This window comes from Onychostoma macrolepis, chromosome 11 (genome assembly GCF_012432095.1).
Source record: "Onychostoma macrolepis isolate SWU-2019 chromosome 11, ASM1243209v1, whole genome shotgun sequence".
Taxonomy (NCBI): domain Eukaryota; kingdom Metazoa; phylum Chordata; class Actinopteri; order Cypriniformes; family Cyprinidae; genus Onychostoma; species Onychostoma macrolepis.
In genome coordinates, this window is record NC_081165.1 from 19,275,181 (window position 1) to 19,298,992 (window position 23,812).

At 36.6% G+C, this 23,812-nt stretch overlaps 1 protein-coding gene across 17 annotated transcripts in view; it reads right to left on the bottom strand.

Annotated features, from left to right (window-relative positions):
- Positions 1 to 23,812, bottom strand: part of ppfia4 (PTPRF interacting protein alpha 4) — a 105,791-nt gene that overhangs the window by 10,526 nt on the left and 71,453 nt on the right. For 10 of the 17 annotated variants that reach the window (XR_009273306.1, XR_009273308.1, XR_009273307.1 and 7 more), the window contains 15 exons: positions 19,816 to 19,899; positions 15,806 to 16,027; positions 14,786 to 14,932; positions 13,198 to 13,332; positions 11,132 to 11,215; positions 8,996 to 9,127; positions 8,064 to 8,126; positions 7,090 to 7,181; positions 6,847 to 6,979; positions 6,346 to 6,572; positions 4,127 to 4,355; positions 3,956 to 3,991; positions 3,665 to 3,795; positions 991 to 1,109; positions 639 to 720 (listed from right to left, as the gene is read on the bottom strand). Coding sequence is in view for 14 of the 17 variants with exons in the window: in XM_058790683.1 (XP_058646666.1) it covers positions 639 to 720; positions 991 to 1,109; positions 3,665 to 3,795; positions 3,956 to 3,991; positions 4,127 to 4,355; positions 6,346 to 6,572; positions 6,847 to 6,979; positions 7,090 to 7,181; positions 8,064 to 8,126; positions 8,996 to 9,127; positions 11,132 to 11,215; positions 13,198 to 13,332; positions 14,786 to 14,932; positions 15,806 to 16,027; positions 19,816 to 19,899 (1,916 nt within the window). In the remaining 3 variants the exon portion in view is untranslated. The remainder of the gene's footprint in view (positions 1 to 638; positions 721 to 990; positions 1,110 to 3,664; positions 3,796 to 3,955; positions 3,992 to 4,126; positions 4,356 to 6,345; positions 6,573 to 6,846; positions 6,980 to 7,089; positions 7,182 to 8,063; positions 8,127 to 8,995; positions 9,128 to 11,131; positions 11,216 to 13,197; positions 13,333 to 14,785; positions 14,933 to 15,805; positions 16,028 to 19,815; positions 19,900 to 23,812) is intronic. The other 7 variants (XM_058790696.1, XM_058790695.1, XM_058790688.1 and 4 more) reach the window with 4 other exon arrangements.

A 23,812-nucleotide genomic window follows, 5' to 3' on the forward strand; every position in this document is an offset into this window, starting at 1 on the left:
TATTATCTACATAACTATTTAAATTTTAAAAGATTGAGCTATAAGATATAATAGGCTCACCCAAAAAATGTATACAATTTTAAAATGTAATTTATTCCTGTTCCTATTATTTTAAATATTAACTTATCTGATTTTCATTCTATTAGAGAACAGCACTAGGCTATTCTTCTAACATCATTTATTTTATTAGAATGCAAAGGCTATCCAATTTATTTTTCTCATCTAACACCCAAACAAGAAGCACATTTTGTTCTTAGCACAGTGCCAAAGAATGGACACACACACACACACACACACAAACCTATCCACATGGCAGGTGCTAATTAGGAAACCTATTTTTTCTGTCACGCTAATGGTCAGGGGACAGAGATAAGATGTGGAGATGAGGACAGACTCTACGAGATGGTAAAGTACGCTCAAATGAGGCCATGTTATTAGTCTACTATTAAGCGTTATTTGTAACTTGTTTATCTGCAGGAAATGGCACTTTGCCATCCAATCGATTGGTCATTTGCTTTAATTGAGCTGTATAATTAGGTAATAAGGATTAGGTCAGATTAGTGAATGTCTCGGGGTGATTTGATGGGCATCAGGGCGAAGGAGCTGTGTGAGTGAGATATAAAGCAGAGAAGACCTACTTTTTCTTCATCCTGCGGTCTCGCTCTGCCTGTGTGCCCAGTTTGCTCAAGGTCATGGTATCTCCAATGCCCATCTCGAAATCTGTGAAATTGAAACAACATATTAAAATACAGTTAGTTAAGGAGTATACAATCTTCACTCATTTAGATACATGGTATCAAAAATAAAATTTAATTGACTTTTTAAGACAAATAAAACAAATACATTCCGATTACAAGGCTTTCCTTATACCATTTAAATGGCCTTAAAATTGCTAAAACTGAATTTAAGGCTTTTTAAGTGATACTCTGTAGTAGTAATATAAACACGACATTTTCCGCATGTAATGTATGCGTTTTTGTTTCATGCTACCTGGAATGACAGGAGGTGTCATCTGGCCATCCTTGCTCAAAGGCTGATCTAAACGCGATTTCTCCTTCTTGCCAAAAAGACGGCCGATAGAGGACTTTATGCCCTTCTTTTTGTTGCCCCTAAGCAGAGAGAGAAAGAGAAAGTGAGGAAAAAGAGAGGTACTGTTTGGCTTTAGAACAGCATCAGGTTGACAAATTACTGGTTGTGACGATACAAATAAACTATAAACTAGAGCGAGCAAGCAAAATGAGAGTTATAAACACTTGGAATATGGAATGAGTTGCATGGGATAGTTTTATGTTTGTAAAAAGATTGAACATTTTTGCAATTTATTAAATGGACAAGTGCACGCATTTTTCTTTTATTTATTTATTTATTGATAATGTCTTCCTTTTGTGATCCGGAAAAAAAAAAAAAAGAGTAGCCTAATTTGGCTTTAGAACAGCAGCAAGTTGACTAATTACTGGTTGTGAAGGGATAAATAAACTAAAAACTTGAGCGAGTGAGCAAAATAGGGGTTAAGCATAAAAGGACACAGTTATCGTATGGGGGCCCCATACCTGGAATTTGCTTAGGGCCCCCAAATCGCTAAGTCCGCCCCTGCTCATGACATTCCAAACCTGTATGACTTTCTCTCTTCTGTGGAAGAATGTTTGTTAGCAAACAGTTTTGGTTCCCATTGACTTCCATTATATGGGCAGAAAATTCAATGGAAGTCATTGAGAACCAAAACAGTTTGCTTAGCAACATTCTTCAAAATATCTTCTTTTGCATTCCACAGAAAAAAACAGTTACAGATTTGAATTGACATGAGAATGAGTAAATGATAACAGAATTTTCATTTTTGGGTGGACTAGCCCTTTAAGGGATGTTTGCAATGACAGAAATCTGTAGTGAAAAAGCAACTGGAGAAACTATTAGAAACTATGATCAATAGCAAAACTAAGATGAGCAGAGTTTAACCTAATGCAAATGAGAAGTGCAGCAATGTGGAGGCAGAAACTGCAGTCGAATAGAAACAGTAACAGTGGCAAGGATTTTTGCCCTTAACGACTGCCAGGGTGAAGGGGAAATGCTTTAAAAACAGTGAAACCTGACACAAAAGATAAAGACATGTATCTGAAGTATGTGTACATAAGACAGAACACAACAACCTGTCCTGTGTAATCAACGCCTCACAGTATATAACATGCCAGATCACTTCTGTTTGTAATCTTTTAATCAGACTAACTGCCTGCCCTGCTGAGAAATGCTTAGTTATTCCTGCACTCTTATCGAAGCCAATTCAATCGTATTGAAATCACTCCTCCCCTAACATCACCATAAATTTGTGCAAAGCATTAAATCGTGATAGATGCAGTTTAACTCCCCAGCAGTGATGTGGGAGTAGGAAGGACAGAGAGAAACTGAAAAACAGCACATCAGGTGTGATTTCTTGCTTTGATTCAAATCAATGTGTATTAGTCTGAGTGTGCAGGACACCTTCTGAAAGTCTTATTTGAATTAAATTAGTCAGACTACAAAGAGTGATTTGTATTCGACAATACCCATGGTAGTTCATCATTAAATTTAGCCGTATAAAAACATCACACCAGCTAAACCCTGACAGAGCTTAAACAGTAGATGATACTCTTGAGAGAACATCTGGAGCAACATAATTAAAAACACAGCACGATAGCTAAATATGATGCTGCCCACCAGAAAATCATTTAGAAATTCTTTGTATTAGTAAGTCTATAGTGATTTTATTTTTTATGTATTTATTTGGCATTAAAAGAGGACCTAGGTTCAAATCCTGACATAACATATGATAAATTATATACATGATATTATAAACAATATATTATCTTATAAATATTATTAATTGTCTATATAAAGTATTAAATTATTTATTAAATAAATTATATAATAAAAGTTCAAAAGTTTAGAGTCCGTATATTTTTATGCTTTTGATAAAAGTTTCCTATGCAAATTAAGGCTATGTTAATTTGATTTAACAAACAGAAAAAGTTATATTTTAATAATATTTTAAAATGTAATTTATTCCCATGATGCCAAAGCTGAATCATTCTGATTAGGCACTCAAGAAACATTTCTTATTTCTTATTATTATTAATGTTGAAAACAGTTGTGCTGCTTAATATTTTTGTGATACATTTGTTCAGGATTATTTGACGAATAGAAAATTCAAAACAGCAGCATTTTTGGAAAAGCTCTGTGGAAAACATCATCTTTTATTTTTAAAATTTAAATTTTAAAGCAAATGATCTGCAGAATGTAACTGAAGAGATTAAATTAATACATGTGAATAAGTTTTAGACATTTTTTTTTTTACCTACAATAATCAGCTTATTTTCAAAGATTTAAGTTATCTACTTGGCTCATAATTCTTACCGCACATGACACACCTAGAGGTGTATTACACATGACACACATGACTTGAACAAAGGGTCACACATGACTTGAACAAAGGCAAGCTGACAGTAATTAACTAGTTTATACACCCATATTCTCAAGAGCAGTTGAGTGTGTGTGAGAGAATCTCTGCCTATAACAAACTGTCATCTGTCCTCAATTGTGCCTGCTAGGAAAATTATGTCTCATCTAGTTCAATCAGAGAAGGATCTATTAACACCTGAGACGTGATCATCTGTGGATTTGTGTGTGCGTTTACCCTCGGCCATCCTCAAGGCTTCCTGTTAGCTGAGCGAAGTTCATTTGGTCTAGTCTGAGACTGCGGGGGGAGGAAGGGGGCGAAGTCTCACACTTGATGGTGGCCTTGTCTTCTCGGGACTCCACAGGAGACTGGGACAAAAACACACAATCAAAATCTTCACGATATCGCCTCTCGAAAAAAAAAAAAAAAAAAGACATTTCCCACAAATCATTTAAAATGCACACACACTTAATTAGCACAAGCAATCCAGTCTTCAGTTTAGTCATTTAGAGATGAAGACACACTTACAGCCACTCGTCTGCGATGTTTCCTTAAATCACTAGGCTGAAGTGTTAGCAGGAAGAAAGAGACAAAGGAAGATGCAAGGTGACAGATGATTAAGTGCCGTGAGTGTTAGAAAAAGGCGATTTAACGGGGTTAACACAAAATAAAAGCATTTCAATGTGAAGCAAGGATCACCAGGGTCATGATGCCCAACTCGTGGGCCGCTGAACCGGACGTCAGTTTGGGTGTGGATCGGCCGCTAACGGGGGGTGATGAACTGGCCAGAGAGAGGGCAGTGACGGAGGTGGGGATAGATGAGCGTGGCCGCAGTGTCACGTTCAGGCCGTCCATGCTGCCGCTGTTTACTCGACTCTCGATCTCATCTGCCCGGAGCTCTGCTGATTCCCTCTCTACCTGGATCATTCTGGAACAGAAGGAGAGAGAGATTTAGCACATGGACAGCAAAAATATAAAAGTCCTACATAAAACACACACAAACATCCCCAGACGGTACTCTCTGCAGAGTACACTTCAAACCAAAGCCGAACTCAAATCAAATCAAATTTTCCAACCTTTTTTCTCTCTTTTAAATCTATTTAATGATCTATTTAATGTTGGCTACCCATTTATCCATTTTTATAGTTATACTTTTAAATAATATACTGAATTAAAACCTATAAAACACTCTATTTTATGCCTTATCTTACATCTTCTAATACATTATAAGAGCACCTGGAGATTTGGTTTGGTGCTCACACTGCACTTAGTGTGACCCATTAAAATATGACTATAAAAAAAATAAAATAACTAATAATAGTAATTATAGTGTTACTGCACTTTATTTAGTTCATTTATTTGAAATAATAAACAAAATAATAAATGAAGCGTGATAATACTATTATATTCTAAAATAAAAATATTATTAAATAAGAATACATTTATTTTATAGTACTCTTAAAAATAAAAATCCTAAAATTTAGATTTTCAAAAATTTTTATTACATGAATTTTCAACATTTTCAAATCTAAAATCTGCAAGGGAAGTAAGTATATGTACTGCTGGTTTTAGTGCTATATATTCTATACTGCACATATAATACATTATAACGGTGGCTAGAATTAATGGAGAAACCATAAAATGCACTACTAATAGCTTTATAGGGCATTATGTATTCTGCCCTTAAAGAAAATGTCACCAGGACTCCTCTTACTGTTGATATATGTTAATATTCATGCAGTGGAAGCATAGTCTGCTGAACCCTCGTGAGTTTAAGCCACAGCTCAGGTCATGAGTCATTGCTATCTGCACACTGCTGCACATTTCAGGTGATAGCTCTGCTATTGTCTGGCATTTATATTCATCCACAACTCAGAATCTATCTGTGTGATGGGCAGATTCAACTTACAGACTCACAAATATTGTCATATATGACAGATGTTCCACCTCCAGCGCTTTGTGCTGCTGAAAGGAATCCAGACAGCTCGGTATCAGGACAAGCTTCAGAGCACTGTTTGGATTTAGAATGAAGTTTTTGGCCTGCCTGACAGTTTCTGTTACTGTTCTAGTTATATCTGCGGGCCGCCAGAGCACAGAGACACACAGGTGTTCTTTTAGTGTGCCTGCAGGGTCAATGCATTCTGAAATCAAAAAAAGGTCATTGAGTTTGAGAAGAAAGTTGGCTCTGGCTGCAGCTGGCCACCCGTCTGAAGACTCTGTTCAACAAAGCACAAGTTTAGAGCACAAGCTTGGATCAATAAGACAATTGAACATGACATTTTAAGGATTTAAGCTGATAAACTTGAGGCACATGATTAGATTTCACACAAGTCGAATTTGAAGCATTCATATACTAAAGCAAATATTGTAAAGAGTAACCCTGAACTGTTAGGGGCTTTTCTACTCTTTTAAGTGGGTCTTTAAGCTGGTAGTAAGTTAAAGAGCCTATATGCAACACTAATTATAAATTCCTTATAATGTTAGTCAATGTTTCGTCCACCAAAAACAAATTAAACGGCCTATTTTAGCTACTGTACCTTTTAGACTTATGCAAATGACTTCTGTTGATTGACTAACAAGTTAAATGAGCAACAACACCCCCATCATAATGATGAATACCGAACAGCTGATGATAAATAAATACGGACGGTCACATGTTAATGTGCTGATAGTTCTGACATCAAAACTGTGATGCACTCTGAATGACCCATTTTTGCTGCTAACTTAGCTCTTAGTCATAAACTGTGCACTTCAACAGTTTTAAAAAGCTTTTTGAACAAAACCTTAGAGGCACTAGCTCATGCAGAACTCGCTGCCACAATGCTGAATGTCAGGCTTTTGCTGTGCAGCTGCTAAAAAAACAAAACAACACAAAACAAGATTTCCATATTGTCACTTTTAAAAGTCACTATCCCAACCTGATCTCCTCATTGATGGCATCCAGCTGTTCTTGCAGCATGAGGGCAAGCGTCTGGGCGTCTGAGTGCCCACTGGGAGACAGCATATCGGCTGAGCTGAATATGGTCTCACGGTCTTCATCGTCCAGGTCAGACAGCTCAGTGTCGCTACCCATCAGGTGAGTACGGCTGGCTCGCAAGCTGGAAGGCTGAGAGCGATCCCAATCCTGCTCCACCATCGGCAGGATCTGGAAATAAAGACATGGATCAGGGTTACAAATTGGGCTTCCAGATAATAGTGTTTCAGTAAGATCTGATATGCTCTCAACATTTTTGAAGTGGATTAGAGAACCCGGAACTTACAACAAACACATCCAACGAGGCAAAAGAAAAGAATAGGAAGAAATTAGTTCACATGGCCAAGGTTGTCAGTGACTACAGTAATACCAGTGCAGTACATATTACAAGTTTTGGTTTATGACAGTGACAGATGGAGATGTACAGTAGGTGTGACATTGACACCTTGGTGGGTTCATCCCTGAGTGCCACCAGTCGACCTTTCTGAGCCCGTCTTATAACCCCTGTGGAGGAGTAGTGATCTCCCTGACCTTCCACCACTGAGAAGCGCAGGTCTGTGGCACTGCCAACATGAGACCTAAGACCGGATCAACAGAGGCTTACTTAGCACATCACTTTTAATGAGCAAATAAAAACAGGGCTCATTACATAACAAAATACTATAATCATTTTAAATCTGGATGTCACCTAGGATGTGTTCCATCTCCAAATGCCCCGCTCCTGCGCTTCAGATGATCGAGTTCAGCCCGTAACTTCTCAATCTCCCCAATAAGCCTCTCCTAAACAACCAAAAAACACTTGTTAAGTCAATTCTTTCATTATTATGAAAACCACTTTTATGAACTCAAATGAATTAGGATCAAAATAAGATCCTAATTTTAAAATAGATTTTTGAAGGTAAATGAATACTTTATTCCTCAAAGATGCATTCAATTGATCAAAGTGACATCTATTTATGTCTAAAATCTAAAAGATTTCTATTTTTGAATAAATGCTGTTCTTTGGAACTTTCTCTTCAGCAAAGAATCTTGAAAAATATTAACACAAAAATATTAGGCAGCCCCATTGATAACAAGAAGAAATGCTTCTTTAGCTGCTGAAAATTCAGCTTTATCATAACAGGAATAAACTACATTTAAAACTATATATTAAAATATAAAACATATTTTATAATAATATTTCACAATATTACTGTTTTACTGTATTTTTTATCAAATAAATGCAGCTTTTAATGCACGTCTTTTAAATTTAAATACAAAAAAAAAACAAATGTAAAAAAATAATAATAATAAATTTAAACAACAAATTTAAAAACAATACAAAAATCTTACCAACCTTAAACATTTGAATATAAGTTTATGTATATATTTTTAAATAAATATTTGCACTTTTAAAAATGACATTTTCACATTGCAGGACACTATAAAATGAACTTACAAAAGTTATTAATTAAAAATAATAAAAAAAACATAAAAGAAATGGAGATCATCTACAGGTTAAACACTTACACACTTCTTTATATATTCATAAAAATATCTTAACTTTTAAGAAACGTTCATGGACATGTTATACTCCTCAGTTATCTTTTGAACACTGCAATACTTCTGGCTACTGCAGTTCTATTTCTGCAGATCTGTGTGATATTAGCAGTGCTACTGTACCTTGGTGTGATGGAACTCCTCCAGTTGTTTTTGGGAATTCTCCAGATCATGGATGAGTGCATTCTTGATGGGGGAATGGGGGAAAAAAACCAAACGAAACAAAGTTAAGAATAAGCTTTAAGCAGCACGTTGTGCCAAAGAAAACCTGTAGATTCTCTCTCTACGTGTGGTGCTTCAGCCTGTCCCTTCACATCCGGCCACTTCTGTCATCTCAGCTTACAGCTCAAAAGAGAAAAGGACTGAGTTCTATTCATTCAAGCAGAATAGGGAACCTTTATATCTATGTTTTCCACAAGCAATTTCCAGATGCTCTAGGATGAATGCAGATTGTACATATGTACATAAATATTAATATTAAATTATTTGTATTAATTAATTAATAATTTAAATAATATATAATGTAAATAATTGAAATAATAATTCAAACAGTTTCATAAGACAAATGTGCATTAAGAAAATGAATCAACATTTAATTTCTTACAAATAAAAAATAATAACAGATTTAAATATATATATATTTTAATTAATGAGCTTTTAAGATCTTATTTTTCTTGCCCTATTTTAATTGTTCATTAAGAAAAGAAAAAAGCAACAATAAAAAAATTATTTGCCAATGCTGAAAAGATGTAATTAAAAATATTATGAAAAATATTTTCTTTTAACATTTAAAAAAAAAACAAAGTTAAATAATAGAATTTTTAAAAACATTATAAAATTAAGTAATATAAAAAATAAATAATATTTTCTGAAAACAGCCCATAATATCTTATGCTTTTTTGCTGCAGTGCATGTAAATCTGAGATCTGCTGTAATTAGGCCTGGGAAATCAGTCAGACCTGTGTGTGTTTGCTTCAATACTCTTTGAGCATCTCCTGATCAAATGGTGAAATGTGTACAGTAGTATGTGCAGGTGGGTATTGTAAAATATGTACCTTGTCCTCCAGCGCAGCCATGCGCTCTTTCAGGTGCAGCTGAAGCCGTTCATTGGACTCTGTGAGAAGACGGTCCACAGTGTCAGACAGACGCTTGTTATGCTCTTCGTTCATCTTCTCCCTCTGCCGAGCCTGAGAAAGAGTGACAGCGAACAGAGGAGATAAAAGGAAGAAAAAAAAAAAAAAAAAAGGTGAAGTATGAAACAACATCCTTTATTTAAGAGTACAACTAGACTGGAATTTGTTTTTCTTATAATCTACGTACAGTAGAACCAATAGAGGGCAGTATTACACCCTAAAGCACTGTCATCACATTCTAAGAGTTTTATGTCTGATTTTTAAGTCAGGTTCATGATATTAAAACACATAGCTGCCTTTGAGAGTTCACATTTTGCTTCAGCATTTACAACTAATATCTCACATATTTCTAAGGGTGTTTAGTGTGCATTTTGTGATAATCCCTCAAGAAAATGAATAATGACAGTCCTTGTAGCTGAATGCAGGGGTGATGACTTTTAAACACAGTTGCGGCGGGATATGGGCACTCAGTTGCCTGGCAACAAAATCTTAATTTTCTTTTGGTGACAACGGTCTTTAAAATGTAGTCAACACAGAGCATTGTGACTGTCAGGAAAGAACGGGAGCTCAAGCCCAGTCTGAGGTGTAAGTATCAAGGTTTAATTAAGGCTGAAGGAGGATAAGGACTCTCTTTGACTGCTTTACGTCATTACAACCATCAGCTCACACACAGAAGGAAATTAACCATGCATGAATTATTCAAAATCCAAATATAGCAGCCAATTACAGCTCTGCTCTCACTGGGGGGTGGGGAAATTCATCTGCAAGATGAGCTAAAAAATGTCCCATATTCTCAGAGCAGCAGCATGTGTGTGTGAGTGTGTTTGTACAGGAGTGCTAGCCTATCGATCTTTGTTTGCCTCTGTTGTGTGTGTAAAAAACAGAAGAAGACACAAAGCAGCACAGGCTAATCAGAGCGGTCAGGCCGCAGAGTCCCCACAGTGAGGTCGAACACACCGCCTGCAGGCCTGGTCAAGACCTATTGTGCAACAGGTAACACGTCTTCCTTAACACACACACATACACACACACAGAAACACACATTTATTATCAAATTCGGACCATATACTTATATTGTTTTTATTTAAATCTAATCGAAATAACTACAGACTAACCTTGAAACCCAAACAAAGTTTTTTACGGTTTTAAAATAAAAGAACATTGTCATTAAATTATGGTTATACATGCCCATTGACTTCTATTCTGTTGTTAAAAGTGAAAAAAGTTAAAAGTGTATATTAAATATTATATATTAAAATATATTTAATATATAAGTATTATTATATTATATAATTTTATAATATATTATATCAAAATATATTTAATATACAAGTATTATTATATTATGTTATAAATAATTATTTATTTAATTATTTATTAAATTAAGTTATTAATTATTAAAAATATATTTAGAATCCATTATGGTAACACAATATATAAATATACATTTTAATCTTTGTTAATGTTAGTTAGTAAAGGTCCATTAAATAATATACATTTTGTTTTATTTTAATAATGTATAAGTAAATGTTGAAATTAATATACAGTAAACTAAGATTATCAAGTTCATGCTCAGGTTCATGTTAACTAACGTAGTTAACTAATGTTAACAAACGTAACTACTGTGAAGTGTGACCTATAAGTATGTGTAGTACAAACTGCTAGGGACAATATGGCTAAACAAACATTACACTGAGGCAAATCATTTACTGTTTTACATTTTCATTTTGATATGTTGTTTATTTACTTTTCCATAATAGGAACCATCTGATGTGGGTTATTTCAGGTTTTGTGTTGACATTGTGGCCAAGCATATGAACATTCGCACAAAAAAAAAAAGAAAAAAAAAAACACACTGGTTGTAGTGTTCATTCTTATGTGCACTTAAATCAAAATCACACTCACACTCACACACACAGCATAATGAACCAAAGCCACTCTCACACTGCCTCATTTACTCCCTCATAACTCATCTTTCCTCTATCAACATTCACTCATTCAGTGACAAACTCAGCATCCCTTTTTCTTTTGGTGTCATGACCCCAACCCAGTCCTCACCCTTCCCAGCTCTTGGTTCTTCTCTTCCAGCTGGGCCTCCAGTTGGCGCAAACGCTCCTCGATGTTGCCATGTCTCTCCTCCGCCTACAGGAAACACTGACATTAGTATAAAGAGCAACAGCAGGGCTAAAACCTTCACAGATTAGACACTTCACATTTAACAAGAAAGAGATTTAGATTTAATTGCTTGTATTTTATTGGTCACAGAAACATGCTTGTCAAATCTGTTTTCAAAAACCATATTTAAAATTAAAATAAGGCTATGAGACATCAAAGTATAGTTGTTGTTTTTTCCCCAGTGCATGATGTTGTATTATTCAGTTTCTCTATAGCCCAGTGATGGCATATAAATAGGATCTTAGGAAGGAGAAAGTCTGCATCTGGTTTAAGGTCAGCCATGGATCTGTATTATTTGAAGCATGAGGTGTATGACAGGATGCCACAGACAGAGAATGACAAAAGTTGCCATTTTTAATTAACTACATTAGCGAGACTATAAACAAAACCCCACTGCCTCTCTGCCACTCTGACAAGACATTTGGCTGCCTCTGAAAAACACTGTCATCCACAATTCCAGCTGATGTTCAGATGAAATGTGACTGCTACAGAGTGAGGATTATCTAAACTGGCAAGAGAAGGAGATGGAAGCCTGTAGAAGAGAAATATAAGCTCTACCTGTGGATGTCTGATGCAATGGAGTGCTTTATTATATACAATCCAGCTGTATTTTTTTTTTTTCTGACACTTATAAGAAAAGAAAGGACACAACTGATGGGAAAAGGGTTGAAACAGGATGACAAAATAATGCCAGACTCAAATTTACATGAGCGCCATAGCCATAGACCTCAGGTCTGACCTTTTTATTTATTTTTTTAAATAAGTGATCCTAAACTGGTTTTGCTTCAAGATCCAGATTTTACTTTGAACATCAAGTGGAAACCCAACACTGAAAAGACCCACCAAAATTGCTTATTGAAAACAACAGTGTTAATTACAGTACCATGAACTCTATAGGTCCAAAATATTAAAGATTTTTAACATGATATCAACAATAACACAAATGTGACCCTGGACCACAAAACTTAATTCGCTGGGGTATATTTGTAGCAATAGCCAAAAATACATTGTATGGGTCAAAATTATCCATTTTTATTTTATGCCAAAAATCATTAGGATATTAAGTAAAGATCATGCTCCATGAAGATATTTAGTGAATTTCCTACCGTAAATATATCAAAACTTGTAATTATCAGTAATATACATAGCTAAGAACTTCATTTAGACAACTTTAAAGGTGATTTTCTCAGTATTTTGATTTTCAAATAGTTGTATCTCGCACAAATATTGTCCTATCTTAACAAACCATACATCAATGTGAAGCTTATTTATTCAGCATTCAGAATAAATATGATGTAGAAATCTCAGTTTTGTAAAATTGACACTTGTGACTGGTTTTGTGGTCCAGGGTCACAAATGTGATTTACCTATTGAGCAAATCTCTCTCAATTAAAACTAAATCTGTTCAACAACATTTTCATTAACTGAAATAAAATGAAAACAAATTTAAACTAAATGAAAATGAAAACTATTGCCTTGGAATCAAACTGAAAACTAAGATAGCACCATATTTAATGTAATATGGGGTGTATTTATTATACCACACATACTTTGGTTAAACAATGTTGGCATTTGCTTAATATGTCGATTGTTTAATATCTTAATATCTACATCTGCCTAATATGCAATAATATATATTATTTGATATATATCATGATCCAGTTAGAACGTACCTGCAACCTAAAATTAGGCCTTGACCCATCATGGAACTTTTACATGTTTCTCTAAATCATGTCTCAGTGGGCTTTGAACAGTCTTTGAACAGCTTATGTTGTTGATCTCATATCTAATCCTGCTGTGTAATCTTTTCATGTCAGTTTCCACCCTTCTTTACCTTATCATTTGTTTCATCATCTCAGAGGGCATTTTCCTGACAGAAAATAATCTTATGAACAGACTCTCTCAATTTTTTCTGCTGCTGTTGTCTGGAGGAGTGACTGAGTACTTGCCTTGGTGAGGGCGGCCACTCTCTGGGCCAGTTCAGCCTCCACCTCGGGCAGAGTCTCCGCCTTCCTCATAGTCTGCTGTAGCCGTTGTTCTGCCAACTCCAGCAATTCCTGGAGGTGTCGCACCTTCTCCTCGCTCTGATAAAAAGACACGGTGCATGCAAACAGCACAAAAATAAGACAAGCAGAGGGTGTACATTCATGTAGACATCCCCATTTTAGAAGAACACACAGATATTGAGATACAAAGGTAAGACACACACAAGGTTACAAGGTACTCAAAACACACACGTGAACGAAAACATACCATACATTTAAAAAAGGAAGCACACATACAACACAAAATAAATAAGTGCACATAAAAACAAACCACCAGTGTACAAACACACACAAAATACATACACATGATAAAGTTTCAAGTCAAAATTTGGATTACTGTATATGCTACTGTTCAAAAGTTTGGGGTCGTTAAGATATTTGTGTTTTTGGAGAAGGTCTCAACAATTGCTCACCAAGGTTGCATTTATTTGATCGTAATATTGTGAAATAGTTTTACAAATTAAAATAACTGCTTTCTGTTTTAATATATTTTAAAATGTAATTTCTGTGATGGCAAAGCTTAATTTTCTGCATTCCAGTCTTCACCGTCACATGATCCTTCAGAAATCATTTTAATATGCTGATTTGTTGCACAAGAAACATTTCTTATTGCTATCAATGTCGAAAACTGCTGCTTAATAATTTTGTGGAAACTCATGAATAGAAAGTTCAGAAATACTCATGAATAGAAAGAACATTATTTAACTGAAGTAGAAATTGTTTATAACATTATGAATGTCATCACTGCCACTTTTAGTCAATTTAATGCATCTTTCATTAATAAAAGTATTAATTTCTTAAAAAAAACAATCCTACTGACCCCAAACTTTTTAAGGGTAGTGAACATCTATCACTGTAATATCAATGTGATGTAATGCAGTTTTTCATTCTCATATGCTTAAACAGGGCTGCTGTGAATAGTCACATGGCCTGGGACAACTTTTTTTTTTTTTTTTTTTTAGGTCTGCCCAATTCTCCCTGGCCCAATAAGTGGGCTAGGACCCAAAGCAACGTTCCTGGTTGTCCCCCCTGACGACATCCCTGCCTTGAGCACAAAAACACAAAACACATGCTGTCTATACAAGAGCAGATGTCTTGATTTATCCATCTCTTTTGAGATATTTATACCCACTGAATTCATAACAAACACTCTGTCCAAACTGGCACCAACATCAATGCAGTTGGGAATCCTCTTTCTTTCTCCAGCTGATAGATCTGAATATTAAAACAGTCGGGCGGTACCTGCTTCCTCCCAGCATGCCTCTTCTCAGTGTGCTGAAGGATTCTGAAGGATTCCAGCATGAGTCTGCTGCTTTAGGGCTAATTAAACCCCCTCTGACTAACATGCGCCCTTCATACGCACAGGCACAGATGGAACATGACTCTCAGAACATCTCGACTGCATTATGGGACATCAACCAGCACTGACCTACAGTGCTCAAACTTGAAATGAACTTCAAACCAGCACAGGCCTGATTTAAGGTTGGCGTACCTGTCGGTAAAGTGAGTCCTTGGTGGCCAGCTCATTCTCTAGCTTGTCATTCAGGTCATGGATTGAGGTGGTTTCTCTCTGGGCGGCCAGGTAACGCTTTTCTAATGTTGTGATTCGCTCCTCCATGTCCTCCTTCTGTGCCATCGCCTGTCGAACAGGCACATAGTAAGAGAAAACAAAAACCCTTGGGAAGTTTGAAAACCCTACAACAACTTATGAAAAAGTAAATATAAACAATGGAACTGATTAAAATCGGCATAAAATTTTAATTCACTAGAATTTGATCCGACCTCCACTACCCCCACTGGATTGTGCTCACACAGTAGTTTTTTGGTTCCGTACCAGAGTACATTTGTATCATCAGAGTGGCAGCTGTTCATCTCTAATTCTAGGTAACGTTTATGCAGAAGAAGGCAAAACGAATGGATGGATTTGGAAATTTAGATTTGCTTTGTAATGATTCAAAAGATTCAAAAGAATACGGGAGACCTGCATTTGAGTTCAGAAAACAGCATTCACATTATCCAACTCTGACGTTAAACGAACCCGGGTGCGCACCTAGTGCGAGTGTGAAAGCACCATTAGAGTCGATTTTCTTAATGCATCTTATTGATCCTATTGTGAATGCTTCACCTGTGAATGCTTAATAATTCATTTTAATCAGAAACCCATAACTGACAGACTTCAGCGATGTGCATTGGTGTCCTGAAATGAGGAGGCAAAGTCCTCATACACACACACACATACATAATATACATATGCATTTACACAAGGCACAATACCTAATAGCAGTTTGCAAAGTAAATTATTTTTGGGAGAACAGCTCCTTTAAATACCCTAAATCTTTAGACCTTGCCAAGGAATGAGTCATAATTGCATTATTTGCAACCTTCTGTCTCTCAGCAAAAATAAAGCTGTTGAGAAAATGTCCTCACTGCCTGATGTTTTATCTTCCCTGAGACAATCCCTCATCGCTCTGTTCCCATTCTGTCCCTTTCCTCTCTCCCCAATCATTCTAACCTCGCGTATGTCCCTCTGGTGCTTGGCGCTCAGCTCCTCGCTCTTCAGTAGGTCTTTGCGGGCGGTAGCCAGTTCCGTCTCAAGCTCAGACATGCGATTGGTCAGGCCACTGGTCCGCTCTCTGTTTTGGGCCAGCTCCTTATTGGCCTTATCCAAGAGTTCCTGCAGCTCCAGAGACCTGCTGGTGTCATCATGGGCATCGATGGAGCCATTGGGAAGCCTCTGTCACAAACACAAAGGTATGTTAGTGATGCAATGGAGACCTAGTCGAGAACTTTAAAACTTGTTTATCGGGCCCCTGATTTCCAAATGAGTTTCATAATGCCAAAATAAACTTCTAAATAATTTTCAGAGAGGCAAAACATGCTGAGTCAGAGTCTGAAGAACACACTCAGCAAGTTAAACAGCTTGACTGCAATTATGGCCTCAGGAGTTCAGAGGTTCTCTCGCATGCATCATATTGTGACCGTGCATTTCATCCACCTACTTTATACAGCTGAGCAAATTAAAACCTCCACACTAGTGATTTTGAAATTCAAGGCTGGAAACAAAAATACAACCTGAGTTAGATGTATCTTTTCTCCAAAAACTGTCTGCTTTCTCAAAACTGAAACATCCAGTTCAGGGCTGACAGGAGCATTCCATAGAGGCACATTTAATGAGGGCACATGGGGGTGCTTGACTCTATATCACTACAGTAAAGCTGACAAAAGGACTTTTACAGAGGCCTTTATGAAATGTTTTTGACCATATTTGTTTGTGGATGTCAGTAATGCTGATTGGCACTGATGTGCTTCTCGGCATTAAACTAAATTACATGCTGTTAATTAAATAATTCTTCAGAGAGAGCTCAGAGATTCAGAAGCACAGCAGGCAGCCCGCCAAAGACAACTCATTTATAATTTCATGTCTCTCACATTTTATAACATTTACCCCTTATATTTACATTTGCAATTGCTCAATATATACCTATTTAATACAGTACCACTTAAACCCCCCTTTTCATTAAAATCATATAATAATTCTACTATTTCATTAGCAGGTGCTATCTTGAACTACAAACCAAATTTTATTAAAACAATTACATTTCACTTACCTTTATAAAACAAAAGACTTTTGCCTATCACGTTAACGTATATTTGTGCTTCAAATGGCTGTAAAAATATTTTCAAAAGGTGTAAAAATGTAAAAATGTCTGTATGGATTGATTTAATTGTTGTACCCTTGTCACTGACCAGCATTATCCAACAATTTTGCCAATAATAAAGATAAATTGTAAAAAAAAAAAAAAAAAAAAAAAAAAGAAGAAGAAAGAAACCAATTGAAATATTGAAAAACATTTGAAAAAACTTCAAAATATGGACTTTCAAAATCATTTTCTCACATAAATAAATAAATAAATGTGTGTATTTGGGACATATTAATTGCCAGATATGAAATTATACTTAGCAAGACCTAGGATGCCTTTTATTTATGAAACAATGTGTCAATTTAAAAAAACCCTTTAACCAGGGAACGCTATTAAACGAAATACATAATTTGACATGTGGTGGAAATTACACAGAAAAATGTGTTTCATGGGAGTATTACTCCCACATGAAAAGTCCACATGGTCCATAATGCCCATTCTTAAAAACGCCCTCATATGCTATGATCTTTGACTTTCATAGCTTTATCAGAAATTTTGCAGAACCCTCTCAGTCACTCTACTGGGAGACTGCAGAAAAACCCATGTCTGCCTTTGACAGGCTAAACTTTGTTTCAAGTATTTGATGAGCCATGAACCACAGGGACTATCAGCCATATTTCTGCCCTCCAGGGAGGCTTGAGCCAGCTCTCCAGAGAGACACACCGTCTGGACCACGTCTGCCGTCTCTAGCAATCTACTTCTGTCTGCTTTCATCCTCTCCATCCAGCTCTATATGATTCATTGTTTTACTAATCACACATGCAGTTTGAAGTCAACTGTAAATTTACATAAATTTAAGACATTTCTGTTAAAATTGTACATTTCATGTACATGTTTGGGAAAAGCCTGCAGGCATTTTCATTATCTTCCTCTGAAGGTGTAATATTACGAAACGCAACCTTTCAGGTGCTAAAACAACACCCAGGAGAAACCCACCAAAACATGTTTTGCTCTTGTTCTATTAAAATACAATTATAGAAATTATAATAGTAGCCATCAGAGTTATTCTTTCCTTACAAATATTTAAAATATTTCTCAGTCCACATTTCCTTCCGACTACTTATATATAATATCTGACAGAGATGGTCTAAAATAAACTCCAAAAAGCCAGAACATGAATGACATCTGGAAGAGCTCTATTAAGAGCTTCACACACACACACACACACTGCTGAAGAGACAGTGAATCAGACACGGTGAAGTATCAAACAGTCAGCAGGGCAATGTTCTTCATCTTTAGGAGCAGTTTTAGCTACCGTTTCGGATTCGGTAACCTTTTAGAAAAATGCTGACACACAACACTGACTGTCTGACAATCAACAATCAGCTCCTTAAAGATTTGGAGTCTGTTAGGTATAAGCTCATCTATATGCTACAACACTCCTAAAAGCTAAAAAAAATATTTTATATATCTTAGTAAATATATACAAATTTGATACCTTTAAAGCTTGCCACAACGTCCTGTTTTAATAGGAAATACATTAACATGAAAAGAAAAGCATGTTCAATAAGTCCGTCTTTATAGTCAGGATGCATAATTGAAATAGCATCAGATCTGATTAAAAAAAAAAATGTACAATTTTTTTTTTTTAAATTGAACGCGCAACATGGATGTATTTTTCACAATTAGCTTCATAACAAGCATTTAGAAAAGACAGAAACTAGGGTAAATTTTCTTTTCATACTTACTTTAAAGACAGACTTTCATAATGAAACCACAATCTAATATCTGCTCCCAAACTAATTTTGTGCAATAATGAGCAAATCGATATTGCCGCATTGAAAAAAAATCTCTTACTACAGAAAATCAATAAATAGCATTTCACATACATGAATAAAAGATGAGGTGATATTTAAACAATGAACCACAGGATCAAAGATTAAGAGCGATTCACAATTCTCCTATTGACCAGACTCATGTTGGCTTGCTGAATACTAGAAGTGAGTCACTCAGAGACAGGAGACAATTTAGCAGCCCGTGCTGAAGGTTGAAGGGCAAAAGCACTTGGCGCATAATCAATGCAGTTTATTTCTCAGTAGTGAAGAAAATACCATCTGTGAGAGAGTTATTAGAGCAGGAGGGATCCCTTTTGGACCAGTGCCTCAGATATAAACAGTTGCAAGGTGTAAGTAATGATAAAACCTATGGGGTCATACACTAACGTTTAAAAGTATCTTATGCTCACCAAGAAATCATTCTAATATGCTGATTTGCTGCTCAAGAAACATTTCTTATTATTTTCAATATTGAAAACAGTTGTGCTGCAAAATATTTTGTGGAAGCCGTGATACATTTTTGAGGATTCTATTATAAAAATAAGTTTTATTTGAAATAGAATATTCTTTGTAGCATTAAAGCTATTAGTATTTGTATTATTCATAGATCATAAAAGCATTATTTCTTTCCAACCACTGAACAAATAAATAAATCAATCTAAACTTTTGAGCAATAGTTTACTTTGGCATGACATTTGCATCGTGTCAGAACTGAACATTATAATGTACAGAATGCCCAATTAAAGATTTAGCTTTAAAAGGTCTTATCATACATTTCGTTTTTACTAGTTTTTTCTCCCTCCACTTATAACGTTAGTCATAATCTACTTTTACTCTAAATGACTATTTTCAGTCTTTCTGATCCTTAAGTTCCACGAAAATAAGTCTCTTCGTGATATTATCCTTAAAATGTAAAACATTATTAGTAAAAGTTTGTAGAAACGTACTTTGGAACACTTTAGCACACAAGGCTATTTTAAGCACTATCCAAAATTAAAATATTCAAATTATGCTAATCCAACTTTAAAGAACTACAGCACATGTACCTTCCATGTAGGTTTAGAGCTGTCCATCCTGTCCACAGCATCCCCATCTGCCTGTCCATCCTTTCTCTGTCTCAACATGACCACCTACATAAAAAAAAAAAAAAGCACCAAGGTCACTCTATAAAGGTTGTTAAATGTGTTAAACTAACCTACAGTACCGCACAACATTCATGCTACATCAAATGAGGCATAGCACATGATTACTGTTCACGAAGCACAGCAGAGGCAATAATGCACTTCTTCATTTTTTTCCAATTGCACATTATGAAGATGTACATTTTGGGTGATAGTGGGATTTAATAGTGTTCCTCCTAATAGCATTTGAGCACTGTTCCTGTCTTCTTAGGGCTGGCTAGGAGTCTTGCGGGAGATAAGATTATACGAACTACCCATTTTGAGGAATTAACTTATCATTGTGCTTAAAAGCTGCATGTTATTAAGGTATTAATGAAATACTGGTGGGCCATTTGCATTTGAATCCTCGCATATCAGAGCCACTGAATGTGAAAATTGGAGAAAGACAATTAAAATATGTACACATTCATTTGCATGCCAGTATTTGGATGAACGGATGTGATTTACATATTCACAAGGCTCCCTTTATTATAGCTCGTTTGTATTAGAGCATTAGAGGAGGCTGACGAGACCCCGCTTCACAAGAATTCCTCAAAACCCTCTACTGTATGAGTACAACATTCAAGACAGCTACAAAATAGAGTGAAGAATCTGCAGCGTTACAGTCTCTTTATCTCTGGTAAGAGGACAATACAATCAGGTTTGGGAGGAAGGGATGATTGTGTTTTAATAGTTTTATGACACATAATCCACCACAAGGACCAATTTGGTCCGAGTAATGCAACCAAATGCTACATTGCTGTTTTAGTATCTGAGCTGAGGGATAAATCATGCTCACCTAAATGGTCCGATTTGAACGTTTTATTAATTTCAGTGAACTGGATCATCCTAAACAGTATAGCACTGGAGAGTCACATTCATTCTAAAGAATCAGTTTGAATTCGTATGTTTTTGTGTGTGTGTGTATCATACTTCATGGGTTAATTTTAGGCCTTGATTTGCCTCTATGTAGCCTCACATTTTTTAAAATTATTTATATATATACACACATACTGTACCTATAATTTTTTAAAATATTTATTACAAATATTTTATATGTACATATACTGTGACGGGAGGAGCCAACGACAGACACAGTGGGTGTGGCGTCAGGCCTCGGAGAGGCTTTTATTAAACAAAATTACTAAAATAAAGTGTCCAGGGAAGAAGTGTCCAACAAAACGGGAGATCTGGTGTCCTCGTTGTGCTGCGGGCTCGTGAAGGAGGGCAGTGTTCCAAAGGGAAGGGTCCAGGAAGGCGGAGTCCGGTGGCCGCACGCGCTCCCGCTCTGGTCCGGTTTACGAGGGGCGGCGGCTCTTCCTCTTCTTCCTCGGCCTTTGGCGGGACTTGATCGGCCCGGCATCCTGGCCCGACGGCCGTAATCTGGTGCGGCGTTCTCCCGGACCGCGGGTTCTGCAGCTCACATCTCCGGTGGCGCGATGTCCCTCGACGCACCCTTCCTGGACCCACGAGGACACCAGCGTGCATGCACGGGGGAAGAGACCGGTCTCTCGAGGAGAGGCGCGCTGGGCATTTAACAGCGGCGGTGATGAGGCTTCATTCAGTCCAGCTGTGCCTCATCACACGCCGCCAGCCCGCGTTGATCCCACGCCCCTCCTCTCATCCACCCACTCCAGTCGGGAGCCTGGTGAAGGGCGGCGAATAAGGGACGGGGTGGTGATGATGATGAGGGGGAGGGCCGCCGATCCGTCACAATACACATACATATACATGCATATGTATATACATACATACATACATACATACATATATTAGGGGTTGAACGACTTCTGATTTTTTAAAGTCGACTTTTATGTGAAGAAAGTCGATTCGAAGTCGACTAGTCGCTGATGACGTCATTAATGAACAAATAAGTCTGGAGCTGTGACAAACACCTTGTGCACAGCTATGGCATATGACACAGTGCCGCCCACATGGCTATTGCTCCTATAACAGCTCATTTTTATCAGTTCTTTTGTCTTTATATTAGTTATATTTCTCACAGATTTTTGCTCGTTCTAAATCACATACAGATAAAGTTGCACAGTAAAGATTACAATCATATGAATGCATTAGTGAGAGCGATTGCGTGTGTGAATTAATTCTACCTGGCAGCTACTCTCTACTAGTAATGAAGCTGTGGGATTTAGTTAATAAGAAATATATGCTTGAATGTTTCAGTTTCTAAGCTATTTTATTGATAAATCGCAGAACATTTCCGCGCTGAACGATTCTGTGCGCGCGCGATCGTGCGATCTGACCTGTACTATAAGCTGTTTAAAACGTGCATTCTCCCGTTCAATTTCGAGCATCCATTAATATAATATAATATAATACACATGTCTTGTGGAGCGCTTTCAGAGTATGCATTTATTTGTCATTTTAGTTTGGAAACGGAGCTTAAATGTGGAAGTCCTTCAGAGATTTCTTATATTGTTGTGCCCTCTATAGGGCCAGCGACTAGTCGACGTCAAGCTTAAAGCGTCATGGCAGAGCATTAAAGTCGACTAGTCGATTAGTTGGTGCAACCCCTAATATATATATATATATATATATATACACATATACACATATACACACACTCATTGCCAAAAATATCGTCACCCTTGGTAAATATGATCAAAGAAGGCTGTGAAAATTAATCTGTATTGTTGATCCTTTTGATCTTTTATTTAAAAAAATCACAATAATCTAACCTTTCATTGGATAATAAGAATTTAAAATGGGGGGAAATATCATTATGAAATAAAGGTTTTTCTCAAATACACATTGGACACAATTATTGTCACCCCTAGAAATTCTTATGAGTAAAATATCTCTGAAGTATATTCCCATTCATATTCACAATTTTGAGCACTCCAGGGTGATTATGAACATGAAATTATCCAGCCATGGCTTCCTGTTTCACAGAAATATAAATAGGAGGGAAAACAAAGCCCAAATTCCCTTAATCATCCATCACAATGAGAAAAACCAAAGAATATATTTCTGATGTGCAGCAAAAGATAACGGAGCTTCACAAATTAGTGAAGTGGCTTTAAGAAAAGAGCTAAAGCAGTGAAGATTCCCATTTCCACCATCAGGGCAATAATTAAGAATTTCCAATCAAAATAAAATGTTATGAAACTGCCTGGAAGAGGACGTGTGTCTATATCGTCCTAATGCACGGTGAGAAGGAGAGTTTCAGTGGCTAAAGACTCTCCAAGGACCACAGCTGGAGAATTGCAGAAAATAGTTGAGTCTCAGGGTCAGAAAACCTTTAAAAAAAATAGTCAAACAGCACCTACATCACCACATGTTGTTTGGGAGGGTTTCAAGAAAAATTCTCCTCGCTCATCCAAAAACAAACTCCAGTATATTCAGTTATCAGACACGACTGGAACTTCAAATGGGACTATCTTCTATGGTCAGATGAAACTAAAAAATGAGCTTTTTAGCAGCAAACACTCAAGATGGGTTTGGTGAACACAGGGATAAAAAGTACCCCATGTGTACAATGAAATATACTGCTGTATTTTTGATGTTGTGGGCCTATATTTCTGCTGGAGGTCCTGGACATCTTGTTTAGACACATGGCATCATGGATTCTATCAAATACCAACAGATAAAAAAATCAATAAGTTAGAAATCTTATAATGGGCCATGTTTGGATCTTCCAACCATACAATAATCCAAACACAAACCTCAAAAACAACACAAAAATGGGTCACTGAGCACAAAACCAAGCTTCTGCTGGCCATTCCAGTCCTCTGACCTGAACCCTATAGAAAATGAGTGGGTGAACTGAAGAGAAGCAGCAACATGGAGCTGGGAATCTAAAGGGTCTGGAGTGATTCTGGATGAAGGAATGGTCTCTGATCTCTTGTCAGGTGTTTTCTAACCT